We start from the raw sequence: 15,025 nt of genomic DNA, 5'->3' as shown, positions 1-15,025 counted from the left end.
TTTGGACTCCTGTCTGAAAATCTTCAGATAATTTTTGGATTTTGCTCTTTTATGATGATGCAAGGTAGATTAATATATAAATAAATTTTCAGCATTTCATGTGTAAAATGAACAAGGTGCGTTTGCTGCAATATGCAGTAGAAGTGACCTGAAGCGTTATGTGCAGCAGAACACAGAATAACAGCAGCCCTACATTCCAGGATAGCTCAAGATTTATGTACAAATTTTCCTGGGTTTTGCAGTCTGTAACAAAGCTTTTTCTGGGTAATCCTCATGACTGTTTTCATACAAAAATATATGATCAGTCCCCTACTATTATTTTTGTTCCTTTTTTTTTTTTTTTTTTTTTTTTTTTTTTTTTTTTTTTTTTTTTTTTTTTTTTGCTCAAGATGAATAGAGTGCACCGCCCACACCTACAGACTTCTTTTCCCTTTTTTCAAGAGTTGGAGGAAAAGAGAAAATGTAGGCCCTGTTGTTGAGCTCTTTTTGTTGGGGCTCAAGATACTTGTACAGCTGGGAAATCTGTTGGAGGCTTGAGGGAGAGGGGAAAGACTGCATAAAAATCACGTCTGTTCTCTCAAGAATTTGTAGTGCCAGGCGTGTGACCCCATATCCACCACTTAATCACTGTTACTCCATCTGAAACTTGAACCTCATAATGATGATCCAAAATCTAATAAATATAACAATTCATTTTAAAACACATGCTTCTGAAGATTAACCTTCAAAATATGGGGAGAATCCAAGCTGGTTCAGTGATGTGTAACTGACAAAAGCTCCAAGAGGTGTAAAGCAGTGAAACACGATGCAGTGCCTTGAGTGTAACATTAGAGGAACTATGCTAGATACAATAGACAGAAAATGGAGCAGGGAAGAGCCAGTCACGTAGTTGTCAAGCTTACCTGAGGTGAGACAATTTGAGCTGCTGTTTCATCTCTCCTGCCAGCCTTGAATCTGGTGTTAGCTCTTTCGGTGCTGCTTAAAAGTAGGGCCCAGTTTCTCACCCGTAGAGAGAGGAAAACAGGGTTTCTACTCAGAAGTAGCATGAACAGGAGCAGAATACAAAGTGTAAATCAGATATCAAGTGTAAGAGTAATCATCATTTCTGCTTGCTGCACTAGGAAACAATCATAGGACTGAAATAGGAGTTGGTACTGTTCATGAATGGGAAGAGTTCTGAATTATACTCAGTATTTTCAGGATTTCTTGTACCAATTTACCTTGCTCAGAATGTGAGATCTTAAGTTACCTGATCATGAAGCAGAGCTGTTCTTAAACAACTAGAAAAATACAGAGCATGATAAGAAGGTTTTTCTACTGTTGTTACTAATTTTGCTTTTAAGCTCATTCTTGGAGTCTGTTCTCTAAAATGATGCAGTAAAGCAACCCACGGGAATTGATTTCTGTGAGGTTTTCTTGGGTCTGGTGAGTAACTGGTAATGCTTGAATTGATACTGAGCTTTCTTTTCTTTCTCACAGGTACAAACTGAAGACAGTGTCCTCTTGTTTGTAGTGGCCTGGACAATCACTGAGATTATCCGCTACTCTTTTTACACGTTTAGCTTGTTAAACCATCTCCCTTATCTCATCAAATGGGCCAGGTTGGTAGCACAATAGAAATCACAGCCTTAAAGCACTGATTTGACAGAGATATTTATCCTGTAAAATAGCTGCAGTACAAAAAATTAGATTTTGCCTTGAGGTAATTGCCCTGTTTGTGAATGTGACTTCCCAGCTTCTTTCTAGCACATTTTGGAGTTAAAAAAGATCTATTTCATTGTAAGCTGAAAGAGTAGAAACTGATATTTAACAGTAAGGGGTGACAGTAAGGAAATGGATATTTAACAGTAAGGAGTGACAGTAAGTAAACTGACATTTAACTGTAACTCTTGAATCCAAGGGTTATACTTGAAATAATCTTTAAGCTCATTGATTAACATCAACTATATTTGGCACCCTTTTCAGTAGTATAATGACCTCCACCAAAGAGTAGTATAATGACATTCCACCAAATGAAAGTAGTAAATTTGGGGGGGGGGGAGAGAATAGTTTTACAGATAGTATTTAGATTCTCAAAGGTAATCTTTATATATTTCACACTATTTGCTGATTTGGACACTTATCTTGAAATAACGTTCACACCTTGCCATGCTCTAATCAAATAAGAACTAAGGAAAATAAATACTGAGTGGAGAATTTAAAATTTGAATATCCATAATATCATTTAACAAATACTTTGTCAGAGTTTGTTGTAACTTTTAATTCTTTCTGTAAATGTTTTATTCTAGGTACACTTTGTTTATAGTATTGTATCCAATGGGAGTCTCAGGCGAATTACTCACAATATATGCTGCATTACCCTTCGTCAGGCAGTCTGGCTTGTATTCCATTAGTTTACCTAACAAGTACAATTTCTCTTTTGACTACTATACATTCTTGATCCTGGTTATGATCTCTTACATTCCAAGTAAGTATGAATTCGTTAGGTTTTTTAGTATTACTAGCTGTAATGGAAAAGCTAATAATTGTGGGATTAACATACATATAACTGATTTAGGCTGTTGATGACCTTGTTTAATTTTTGTACGGTTCACAAAGGTTGAATGCCTCATGGAAATTTTAGCTTTTGCTGTTTATGTTCCGTCCCCTACTTTGTTGTTCTGCAAACAGACTGTGTAATGTAATCTTAGAAACAAGAGGAGAAAAGGCTTTGCGTGGAGGACAGAGAGAGAAAAGAGGCACCAGTTCATATAAAATGACATATATTCTGAAAAAGCAACACTAGAATTGCAAGAAATGAAACAAATTTGGAAATTTCATGCTTTTGGAAAGGCTTTTTCCTCCCTGCAATCATTTTTCTTTCTGTTGTGTGCGTGTCATCTACTTGTACAGGCAGAGTTAAATATGGCATTTTGCATTTCATTAAAAATGTGATTGCTCTAGCAAAAATAGATAATACCTGAAGCCTAAGAATCATACCACTTCTTTAAAGTGTAAAAGGCAATAGATAACTTGAGCAAAAAGTGGATAAGCATGTTCTCTTTTAATGGAGAACTAGTGACCTTGGCTGTGTGAATCTGCATCTCACATTGACTTGCAAACCTCGCTTCAAACTTTATTGACCTGAATCTGTTTTCTCTTCAGTCTTTCCTCAGCTGTATTTTCATATGCTACACCAGAGGCGAAAGGTACTCTCCCACACTGAAGAACATAGGAAGTCGGAGTAATTCCAACACTTTTTCAGAACTTTTCAAACATCAAAATGCTGCAGTTTTTCAATACCCAGCACATTTGTAAAGAATATACCAAGATAAGTCAGAGGTAAAAGACCAATAATTTAGCAAGAATAACCAATAAATCTGATTCCACTGAAATACCAAGTGTAAAACATTGAAATATTTTCAGCTTACAGTGCTTCAGAAAACTTTTAAACTTTATATGGCTTGGCAGTTAACATTTTCCTTAAATGATGTGCTAAATGATTTTCATTTATTATTAAATGCCTGAAGGTTGCAGTATGAGTGATGAAGTTGTACCCACTAAATGCCTGAATTGGGATTATATTACCAATACCTCTTTTTTTTAAGTGCTTGACTGCATGCCAGAAACTGTATGTATTGCTGTGAAAGCAAACAATATGCTCTGGATTATTTCAGGATAATGTCAGAGACTTCAGTGGAGAATGTAATCTGGCCAAAGTGTTTGAATTTAGAAAGGTAGGTTGTGTATTTAAAAGGTGACGGGAACAAGAACAAGAAACCAATTACAGGAAATGAGGGGAATGTAGTTCTTAAGGAATTTAAACAGTACAGTGTCTGACCAGAGTGTGTTCTCTGAAGATCTTGTTTAAGCTGAGTACACAAATGCAAATGTTAATTCAGAGGCTGTAATGCTTATCTGAAACATTAAAACTCCTTTTAATTACTGCATCCCTGGATACTTTTTTACATATTAAAAAAAATTTAAATTAATACTAACTATAATATTTCTAGTGATACCGGTAATGAATCTAAACAAGATAAGGAGGCAAGTCACCAGAAATGTGTGCAGTTCTCCCTTTTTTACTTAAATTATCATCTTTAATCACTGTCAGTGATACTCATCTTTCAGTGCGGAGGACTATTTGGTCTGCTGTGGAATTATCTGGGGGCCTTGTTTCTCAGCCTAACTTTTCTTAAGTGACTGGTGTGTATCACTGTGGCACATTCAAGCAGGCAGTTCCAGGCACTCAACTTCTGAAGTGTTGCAAAGTCATAAGCTGCTCTTTTGAAAACAGATTATCTCATGTGTTACATGCTGCTTTTGCAGACTGGACAAGCCTTTCGTCATCTGTTCTCTTGGAAGAGTGGAAGAACACAAAGTTATATTTTCCTCGGTGCTTCCTCTGGGTTCTCTGGCTTAGCTTTCCCTTGGGAAGGTAAAACAGAGAACAAGAAAGCCTTGTAGTGAGGCAGAAAGCACTAATGCTGTGTGAGAAGTGCCCCAGGTTATTAAGAAACTTTTGACGGGGCCAAAAGGGTAGGGAATGGAAGGGGCAAAGGGAGCAGGGAAATGAACAGATACCCAAGCAAAGACAAAAGGAAATGTAGGTTATGGCCTTTGCTCTGTTAGGAATTGATAGCCCAATAGTGTTGTGTGAACCCAGTCAGGGTCACTAGACACCACCACGTGGGCTTCTCTGGCTTCCCTCTTATAACATTATGATTTGGTGCATAAATGAGGTGTGACCCGTACCATGCTACCTGCACTACTGGGCTCGTGCTGTGCCTGCCAGCACCTCCCCCTGGATGTGCTCAACACATCCCAGCTCTCCCTAAACACTGCCAGTAAGTACTGAGGGCACAGGCTTTCTTTTCTAGCACTTGGGAAGAGCTGAATTTACAATTATTTAGGTTTATGCTTGTCAGAGCTATATTTTTTAAAAAACTTTGCATTTTTCAGTAATTTTCTTTGATTCCATCAAAAGGTCTGAATTTTCCTAATTCTCAGTATATAGCACACTTCCTGTTTAGACACAAACAGGGCTATAATAAGCAGAGAGAGGGTAAGAAACAATAATAATCTTTGCTTCTATTTTAAACACTTTGGAGCCTATTATTGACTATTCAAAAATACAAGAGGCTGTACCAAGGTGGGTGTTGGTCTTTCCTCCCAAGTTACAAGTGATAGGACAAGAGAAAAGTGCCTCATGTTGCACCAAGGAAGGTTTAGATTGGATATTAGGAAAAATTTCTTCATCAGAAGGGTTGTCAAGCACTGGAACAAGCTGTCCAGGGAAGTGGTGGAGTCACCATCCCTGGAGGTATTTAAAAGAAGTGTAGATGTGGTGCTTAAGGACATGGTTTAGTGGGACTTTGCAGTGTTAGGTTGGACTTGATGACCTTGGAGGTCTTTTCCAACCTAAACAATTCTGTGATTCTCTTACTGTGGCCATATACAGCCTCAGACTGGTTTTGGATTCGAAGATGCAACAGTTCAGTTAATTTCTGCATTAGGTTATGTGCTTTGTTGTAGTCATCTGAGAAATGTTACATTATACTGAACTGTTTGAAAGTGTAAATTTCCACCTCCGAACAAAACATCTTTTGCTTATACTTGCTGTTAAAGAAAGTGATGTCAGTATTTCTGAAGGATGCCATCTAAAAGATCTGATTTCCTGATGTACTTAGGTTATTGGATATTGTCGATGCTCAGCTCCTGAACTTTCTTAATTTGATTTCTGGGCCCAAATAAAAGATTTGGTTTCAAATTTGTTGGTCCAATTTGGAGGAAAAAAAATGGCTGTGTAATACTCCAATATGAAACAAACTGCTGGCTCTGCTGATGAGAAAGATATAGTCCAGATCTGTGTACAGTACAATCAGATAGCACTGGCACCATGGAAAAGCAGAGCGTGCTGCCAGTAGGGAGGAAATTTGTACAACCAACACCTTTACTGAATAAGCTTTATCACGGAATATTTACTTTAACTGAAAATATTAATTTACCACACAAATGCAAATAAACTGCAGACTTTTAAAAGAAATTGCTTTGCTCGTATATCAGCAAAGTTGATTTATAAATTATATTCTGAAGTATGAACATGCAGTTAGTATGTACAAAAATTCAGCACTTCATCTTGCAGTGCTTTTTCAAGTTTATCTTCCATGGAAATCACTGGAAGGTGATCTTGAGTGAGAACTGTAGTGTGATGCCCTAATCCTCTTTGGGTTGTTCCTATTGACTTTGGTCACACATGTGGGGTTTTTCCTCATAAAATAAGAAATTTCCCCTCATCTGTCACTGAAGTGGTAATGTGATTTGTGTGAACTCTGTAACAGAAGCTTTGATTGGTACTGTTTGTCACAAATGTAGAGGGTTTTATTTTCCCCACAGACTATTTACTTAGCTTGCATGTTCTCTATCAGCATATCCAAACCAGCAGGCGTTCTCTGCTTTGGTGTCTCTGTTGTGTGCACTGGTTCAGTTGACAGCACTTTATGTTCTACCATGCTGGCTTTGTCTGAGTTAGTCACTACCCTCTAAAAGACCAAGGCTCTTACCAGTGTATAGTTTACAACTGGAATTGTAGAAATGTTCATATTGTAAATTACAGTAAAATGCAGGTTACAGTGCAGATAAATTGTAATTTTTCACAATGTGATGTTTCTATTAAAGGTGGGGTTTTTTGTTATCATAATGAAGGTTGACATTTGTGTGGACCAATCTGCAGTGTCATTTGAAAACCTTTTTCAGCTTAAAATTTTCATGAGTATACATCAAATCATGCATTTTGATGTATATGTCAGTGAAATTTGGGTGAAAACTATATACAGTCATTTTTGTATTTTTTTCTATGTTGTGAAGAATAAAATTGTAATTTTATAAGTCTGATTCACTAAGATTATTATAAGTTAAATGTATTTTTTGTATATTTAGGAATCTGATATTACCTGGAGCTCTGAAAGATGAAGCATAGACTTTTTATGCATGGTTGAAAGATATTTCAACTTGATAATGCAGTGAAATGGTTGGTATGCTAAAATACTAGTCTGTGTTGTTGCCTTGTGAAATTGATTCTGTGCTCTCTGCCTGGACTTGGCCTACTGATCAGTGATACTAATTGCTATAATCCAAATAAAATCATTCTGAACAAAATACGGTGTACTGTTACTGTTTAAGGAACAAAAGCAGATATTTTATAAATGTGAATTAGGACTGTATTTTTATTCATTTGTATATAACGTGTACCTTGCAATTGACAAGATTTTTTTAGCACATGTAACTCTGGAGCTCAGGCAAAAGAATTAGGAAACTTCATACTGTTATGAAAGCTCTGCCTTTCACTTTCAGAAGAGGTACTCATAACAACACATTAACTGTGTCAGCACTCAGACTTACAGCTTCCTGAAGGATCCTCAATAGAATGTGAGCTCTTTGTTCCCCTGTTGTCATTTGTAGTCTGGATGCTGATGGTTTTCTACAAAAACAAAATCGTTTGAGTATTATAAATATAGTGGAATGCTTAACTAATGCAATGGAATACTTCAGAGTTCATCTACTAAATATAATATGTCTGCTACCACGGCAACGTTCTTAGCATTTTTAACACTTCCTGGGAGAGATTTAAAAACTGTGTCTAGATGGCATTAGTGCTTATGAATAACGAGTTATAATCCTCTAATAGGAACTGAGTAGTAGTTGCAGAGTGAGTGCTATTATTCTGGCCATATGCTTGTCATAAGATTGCACAACTACAGTGATTTTTTTGTTGATTGCAGCCGGGATGAACTGATGTTGTCGTGCCCAGCATCAGCACATGTCCTACGCATGATGGCTGTGACTTAGCACTGCTGTGTAATTAAAAACTCCTCTTTGAAATGTTACTCCGTGAGTGGTGGTGCCGGGATCTGTTCGTGCCTTAGAATAACTTCTGCTGGTTATTTGGGTTTCCTCTTTGCATTTTGAAAACAGTATGTGTGGAAACAGTTCTAGTTCCCTAAGGTAACATTATAAAGTATGAACAGCAGAAGGACTCTGTGTTTGCAAGCAATTTAATATCACAATAGTACATAAGGCTCATCTTAAATAAAGCACTGGCAGTTCTTGACATTAAGACTTGAGGAAGAATCTGTGCTGGTGTGCTGAGTATAAAATAAAAAGATGTGAATATCTGTATGATTCATTTGGTATGAACTGAGCATTTCTACAGTTGGGATTGATTGATTCAAACCACCCAACTGCTTGGGACTTTGGCTCAATATCAAGTAGCTTTTAAATTCTGCTTCCCATCTCCTAAACAGATACTCTTCCACACTTGTCAGAAGACTTCTAAAAGTAGTAAGGGAATTAATAAAGCTTCTGAAGGCTACCTTTGAAACAGTTGGAATTTCAGATGTGGGTGGAAAATTTAAAACTCTTAATACTGTTGATCTCTGATCTCCAGAATAATACTTTACAGATGGGAAAGAGCCTAAAGCCCTTTTTATGTCTTCACAAATTAATTGGGCATTAATAGTGTGAGAGGTGTGTTTTTCTCTTTGATGTGCTGACATGGATAATGTGCTAATATTAGGGAAAGAGATGTTCCTGTCAGTATTATATCTTAATTTTTCTAGTGGTTTAAGTAGATGCATATTATTTCAATATTCCACTATAAAAGCATAATTCACAATACATAGAAACACTTCCATGTGTTGTACAAACTCATGTTGTACGAACTCAGTGTCACAGCAAACTGCCTCTCTGTAGATTAAATTTATTTCATATAGTTTATACATAAGAATTTGACATTGCCTGGTACTACATGAGGATGATATTATTGGGAAAGTCTTTGGTGGAAGTTTTTGCAAAGGCCTATTCAACTGAATTGCACATTCTCCTGTCTTTTTGACTCCTGCTACAGACAGTCTGCACAGTCTTCAGTGAACTGTTATCACTTGCAACAAGGGTACATTAAAACTTTATTCCAACAGCTGAACTCACAGAATCATATTTACTGTGTAATCTACATTCAGCCTCTTGGGTAATACAGTGGGTTAGTCTCATTCTACAGAGTGATAATCTGAAGAATATATAGAGAGAGATAGAGGCATTTCAGGTATCTTCTTTAAAATTAGTTGTAAGTTGATGTCAATTTAAAGGTCAGCCCTATGTTTTTTTTCTAGCACACCTACAGAAAATATCAGTTGTGGAGAGGATATAGGAAGTGGAGAACCTTCCAATCAGCCTAACCCTAGGTTGCTTTTATGAAATCAGTTTGCCTGTTAAAGGTTTCTTTGGGTAAAAGACAACCTCTTCACTTACTGGATAAGAAAAAGATACTGAATGCTGGTCTTCTCCGCTAAATGACAGTCAAAGAGATGAGATGGAAGAGGAGAGGTACTGGAGGATACAGAGCTCTACCACTGTGCTTCCCAAAGAATATTTAAGCATTGACAAAACACAAAACTTTCCTCCTTTTTCTTTTTGGTATCCAGTAGTAGTTGTTGTTGGGCGTGGGGTGTTGTTATCTGGCTTTGGGTTTTTGGCTGGATTTTTTTTGTTTGTTTATTTTTAAGGGAGAACAGCAGCACTTAATGGAGATGCTGCAATGTTTTGTCTGGTGCGCTGATGACATGAAGTTCCTTTTATTCTTCTCCAGGTGTTTATTACAAGATTATGGGGAACTGGATGCACTGGCTTAAGTGCTTTGTTTTAGTCCTCTGTTCCTGTGTATAAACTACTGGGAAAGTTGCTGGTTTGAGAGTATTAAATATGTTTCCTTACCCAGCTTTTTGGTGCAATTTAAATTAAGTAAACAAAGTACTTTGTCAGCAGGCTGGAAGAGTGGAAAAAGCTTTCTTGCATCAGCAAGAAAATGGATGTGAAATTGAAAGTCAGACATTGCTGGTTGGTTTACTTAGTAAGACTGGAAATTACCAGTTTAACCCTACCAGAATTAAACTGTACAATCTGAAAATACTGAATTATTCTTCAGAAAGTATTGTCAAGTCAAAGAATGTGTGGAAACCTGCTCTAGGTTTACAGGTGCTTTCAAAAAGGGGCAGAGGTAAGCATTCATGGACTGCTGTGCTCCAGGTTCCTGGTGATGCATAATTACACATCAGGCCTAACCTTGCCAGATTTTGAAGAAATAAACTGCTGATAGAAAGATGTAAAACTACTACAGACCACTGTTGTTAAAAATCATATGATTTAGTTATTCTTAGTTACATGTTTTAAACTGATACTTGTTTGCAGAATAAGCTATCATTGGAGCCCTATGATATGAATTCTTTGGAATAAATGTGATGTACAATGTATTGTTATCTCTCCATTGTAACTGTGTAACTCAGAATAACTTTTCAATAAAAAAATGTATGGTTTTGTATATTTTTATTCAAGCCTGACTTTCTCATGAAAACTGATTGGGCAGGGTTTTTTCTGGCTGATTTACCTGTTCTTGACTGGGACTATAGTCACTAAAAAATACTAGCAACATTTGAAAGGAGGGTAGAGGTGTCGGAGGAATTCCCCCAACTTGTGCCTGCGTTTAGCTCTAGATCATCTACAGCAGGTGCTAATCTCATGTCTAAGTAAGTGAGAGGGGTGGACTGAGAAAATAAGATGAAAACAATTGAGTCTAAATTTTGCTAGTCATGTGCACAGAATAACATTTTTCCATGCACCCTCTTGAGGTTCCTTCATTAGTAAAGTATCAGTCTGGGTTTTTTCACGGCAAATTTGATGGACAAAACCGCCTGGCTCTGGGCCCTGGTTTCAGGTGTACTAACTGTGGGTGTCAGGGTAGTGGAATTTGATAAGTTGCTGGTGTACTCAGTTCTATAATGACAAGTTCTATTACGTACTTTAGGGATGTGTGACCTTAACTGTTGGTGCCCCTTAACTATTTGGGCTTGCACTGCAGATAAATACACTACTTGTGTAAGTGGGACTTCAGACAGCCTCGCTACAGCTTGTGTAAAGGTATTTGATAAATAGCTTAAAACTGTAGCTTATGTGCCTAAAACATAAATGTTCTGCTCTGAGCTTCATACAGGCTCCTGGCGTCTACTTGGTACAAACATTCCTGTCCTATCGTGTCCTTTGCTGTTATCCACAGGTGAGCTAGCAAGGCTGAATGCTGAGTAGGTAGATGTGCTACAGGTAACAAATGAACTGCTGTGTTCACATTCTTTGTCCAGAACTGGAATCCTTGGCTGCTTTTTTCTTATTGTCAGGATTATGTGAAGTCTCTGTGAATGACCACATGAATTATTTGTGTTATGGTGAATTCCACGATACAATCCTGTATTGGAAACATGCACATGCATGTGTTACAGATCTGCATCCCAGCTTTGCCTGTACTACACAGCATGGACATGCAGATATATTTTATTTCTATGTTTGGGATGAAATATTGTGGGTGCTGCTGTGAAAAGGCTGATAAACCTGATTCAGTAAGCACCTTGTCTTGCTAGGCTTCTGTGTACCTTCCCCTAAAAAAACCCCAAAAGTCAGTTGTGAGTCAGGTTGTTTTGGGTTGGGCTTTTTGTTTATTTTTTTAAGTCACTGTGGTTTTGTGTTTTCAGTTTTCTCAGTTTTGGTTCTATTCCTTGTGAATCATCAGATTATTGGGGGGGGGGGGGTGTAGCAAGAGAATTTACAATAGCAGCTCGTTCAGTTTAAGTATTTCATGCCTCCAAGTTGGATCGTGTGATTGTCTCTGGGTTTCAGAGGGCTGCTTTGGATTATGCAAAGATAGTCAGTGAAAGGGCCAAGAATCTGTTTTATAAAAGTGTCACTAATTTAGGGAGCATAGATATTTTAAAATTCTGGATTTAATACGTCCATAAATCTTGTAGTGCATGAAGGCCATGAAGAGGGAAATGTCACATGGGTATTCTGAGGTCACTGGATGTTATTCCTCATTTTAAGTAAATAATGGAAAGAAAGAATGCTAATGTTTATCTACTGCACCTGTTGTAATAATAATAAAGTGAAAAATGTTTTTATACAAGTTTATGAGGCTACACGTGAAATCAGAATTCATGTGAATTGTTTGTGTGTTGAAGAAGTTCAGATCTGCTTCATGTAGCTCTCTGTTGTTTCCCTCATGCCTTCTTGAAAGTTCTTGTGGAGTTGACATAATTCTAGTGATTTTGTGCTGGTGTTCTCTAAATCTTCTATGTGCCTACCTACATTTAGGTATTTTAATGAGAGAAATACTTTTTGAAAAAGAAGCAGGGTTCGATTTTAATCCAAAATTTGATCAAGACATGATTGAAGGTACTGAATGAAATTTTGCCCAACTGCTCCTCCCTCACTGCCCCACCTCCCCCCCCCAAAAAAAAAAGCTTTTACAGTGGGGCAAGTAGAATTTGGGAAGGCTAGGCTAGACTGGAAGGTGGAACATTACCCTTTCTGAGGAAGGAATAATAAGTTTCTCTGTTTTGGTACTACACAGTCTTGTGATATTTGTGTTTGTTGATCTACGAACAAAGCAAATAAATATTCTCATTTTACAGTTTAGAATACAAAGCACACTTGTATTGATTAAGGTCATCACTGTTTGTAAATAGCCATGTTGGGACTGAGATACAGAAGTTCATCATGTGTCCTTTGCAGTCATTCTTCAGAAAATGGCTGAACTAAGTTGTGAAAGGAAAAGGTAGCTCATATCCATGTATAAATTATTAACAAAAAATAATTGCCTTGTAATGTTGCCTTGAATGTTCTTGTAATAAATGTTAGGCATTTTTAAATGAGTTTACAGCCATTCAGGATATGCTGTGGTTTTGTCATACCTTACTGCCATTTATAATCAGGTTCCTGAATTAGAAACAAGACCCAGAGCTGGAAGAAACTGCATATTAGAAAGAAAGGTGTAGGTAAAATGTCCATAATCTGTATCCTTAGTATTACAGTATTGTACTCATTACCTTTTTTCTACTACCATTCTGACATATGAGATCCAGTAACATGTTCACCTGGAAGTAGGCATTAGATTTAATATTTTTAGTATCTTACATCTTCTTTTTCATAGCCCTATATATGTCCTCATTGTGTGAAGTACCTGATTAGTTGGCACTACTCTTAGCTTCTAATACAGCATCCTTGCTGTTTTCACCAGTTATGGATTGCCTGCAGAATCTCTTCCAAATGCACCTTTCTTTAAATGTGACACCTCATATTTACCTGTTTTTAAAGTTACAAACTTTCGGTTTCCTCTGCAGCAAGGACAAAACTTTTTTCCCTTTTGGCTAATGAATTTTTTTTAAAAAAACCCCTAACTTTAATGTCTTCAGCTTCAGCATCAATTGTTGTAACATTAGAAAAAAAGTAAAACTATTCATAGGTCAAACAATGACATAGTGAAAAGAAACATGTATGATACTCTAGAATTGAAACTACTCTTCTCTGGTACCTGTATATGTAAACTTTCTGGAGGAGGGGCTACAGCTTACTATACCCTGGAATCCTGCCTAGGATTCAGGCTTCCAGAGGCTATCATGGTGCAAAAGCTAAGTAAGACTTAGTCTCAATGGTGAAACATGAGAACCTTAAAATTACTTGGCCTGAGCAATGCTTTGTTGATACCTAGAACTAAATGTAGTAAGATGTTGATGTTGAATGTGCTTGGTTCTTACACATGCCTTCATAGTATTTTTCTGTCAAGCAGAATTTTAGACATCAAGTTGTTGTGCATCACCTTTCTCTCTTTACTTGTTTTTACAGTTGTACATTTTTGTGAAAAAGTGAGACCTTTTACTCCTGGCTTTGAGAGAAGAACTCCAAAATGGGACTTTGTGTACAAAACAAAAAGACTCATCCCAATTTACGACTCACTGAAGAATCGTTTCACTGTCTTCATCCCTAGAGTTCAGGCACTGTGCAGCCAGAGTAACCGACCACACAATTCTTGGGTTTTGTTCTACTCGAGTAGATGAAAAGTAGCGTATGGATAGTGACAGTGTCGTATAATATCCCAAGAAAAGATAAATGCCATCTGAAAGACAGTGGTATTTATATATAAAAATGTCTCCTCGTGGAAAGCAAACTGTGAATGCAGTCTTGATCAGCTGCAGTATGTAGCATCTGGCAGGAAAATGCCATGTAAGTGAACATCATGGTATAATAGTTGTGTGCAATTTTTAATTAAAATCTTTACTCACTCCTGGTGAGTAAAAGATGCTCTGTGGAAGCAGCTGCTGAAAATTCAGCATATGGTTTTGCAAATGCACAAAGGCCTGTGTTGCTGTAGTTTGTGGAGCTACTTGCACGTGTAAAGGACACGTGAAGGGCTTGTGTTTGGAACTTTATCTGTTTTTTTTCCCAACTGTAACCACCAATACAGCCTCTCTACAAACCTTGCTTATCTCTGTCACTTGATAACCACAGCTTCAGCACTACTACTGCTAAGGACTACTTGTGAGCAGGGATTTTCAGTGTTTGAACAAACATCTAGACAATTACCAGTTTCAGCTACTTAAGCGAAGCAGTTATCTGATTTGACAGTTTGCTTTTAATAAAACGTGATGCAGAACATCAAGCAATATTATTCTTAGTACACATGATGCTTACCTTCATAACACTGTAAATCATTAATTAGCTCGCTTGCATCTACAGAAAGAGCGGTTCACGTGAAAGGACACTGTGGAGGAGCCTGGGGTTTGAAACCTCCTGGGAAGTGCCGTGGTCCCCTCACCATGCCCCCCCCCAGGTTAGGGAATATGCCCTCCAGTGAATCGGTGTCACAGCGCTGCCGGGCCGACGTGTGGGCTGTAGCTCAGGTGTTTGAAAAAACAAGGCGAATCTAAAAGCCCGCGTGTGTATTGCAGCCTCAGTCGCTCTGTTAAGGGAGGTCCAGTGACAGGTGCTGAGGTGGAGGGAGGTTTCTCTGCGGTTTATTCTGTTCACCAGTTTGGTCACCGGTGTTTGATGTTGCCGCGTCTGTCAACCCGAGCAGGAGGCAGCTTTCCCCTACACGACAACCCAGGGGCAGAACACGGAGACAGCCCCGTTCGCCTCCCAGCGTGGAGCCGATCCCGGTCCCTGGGACGGA

The 15,025-nt window shown here is 37.8% G+C and overlaps 1 protein-coding gene and 1 long non-coding RNA gene across 2 annotated transcripts in view; one reads left to right on the top strand and one right to left on the bottom strand.

The window, feature by feature from the left end:
• The window catches only part of HACD2 (3-hydroxyacyl-CoA dehydratase 2), a 25,904-nt gene extending 15,553 nt beyond the window's left edge, over window positions 1-10,351 (top strand). Inside the window, exons 5-7 of the mRNA XM_027714932.2 lie at window positions 1,480-1,601; window positions 2,289-2,467; window positions 3,145-10,351. Coding sequence (XP_027570733.1) covers window positions 1,480-1,601; window positions 2,289-2,467; window positions 3,145-3,227 — 384 coding nt within the window. The 3' untranslated portion in view covers window positions 3,228-10,351. The remainder of the gene's footprint in view (window positions 1-1,479; window positions 1,602-2,288; window positions 2,468-3,144) is intronic.
• LOC120323358 lies at window positions 7,177-15,025 on the bottom strand. Its single transcript, XR_005563716.1, has 2 exons — window positions 14,545-15,025; window positions 7,177-7,459 (listed from the first exon to the last, which is right to left on the bottom strand). It is a non-coding gene; the product is annotated as an uncharacterized LOC120323358 (long non-coding RNA).

The sequence above is a fragment of the Pipra filicauda genome, unplaced genomic scaffold (genome assembly GCF_003945595.2).
Source record: "Pipra filicauda isolate LSUMZ 115617 unplaced genomic scaffold, ASM394559v2 scaffold10_size6260569_pilon, whole genome shotgun sequence".
Lineage (NCBI taxonomy): Eukaryota > Metazoa > Chordata > Aves > Passeriformes > Pipridae > Pipra > Pipra filicauda.
The sequence above is the reverse complement of the archived record's forward strand: the minus strand, read 5'-3'. Positions and strand labels throughout refer to the sequence as shown.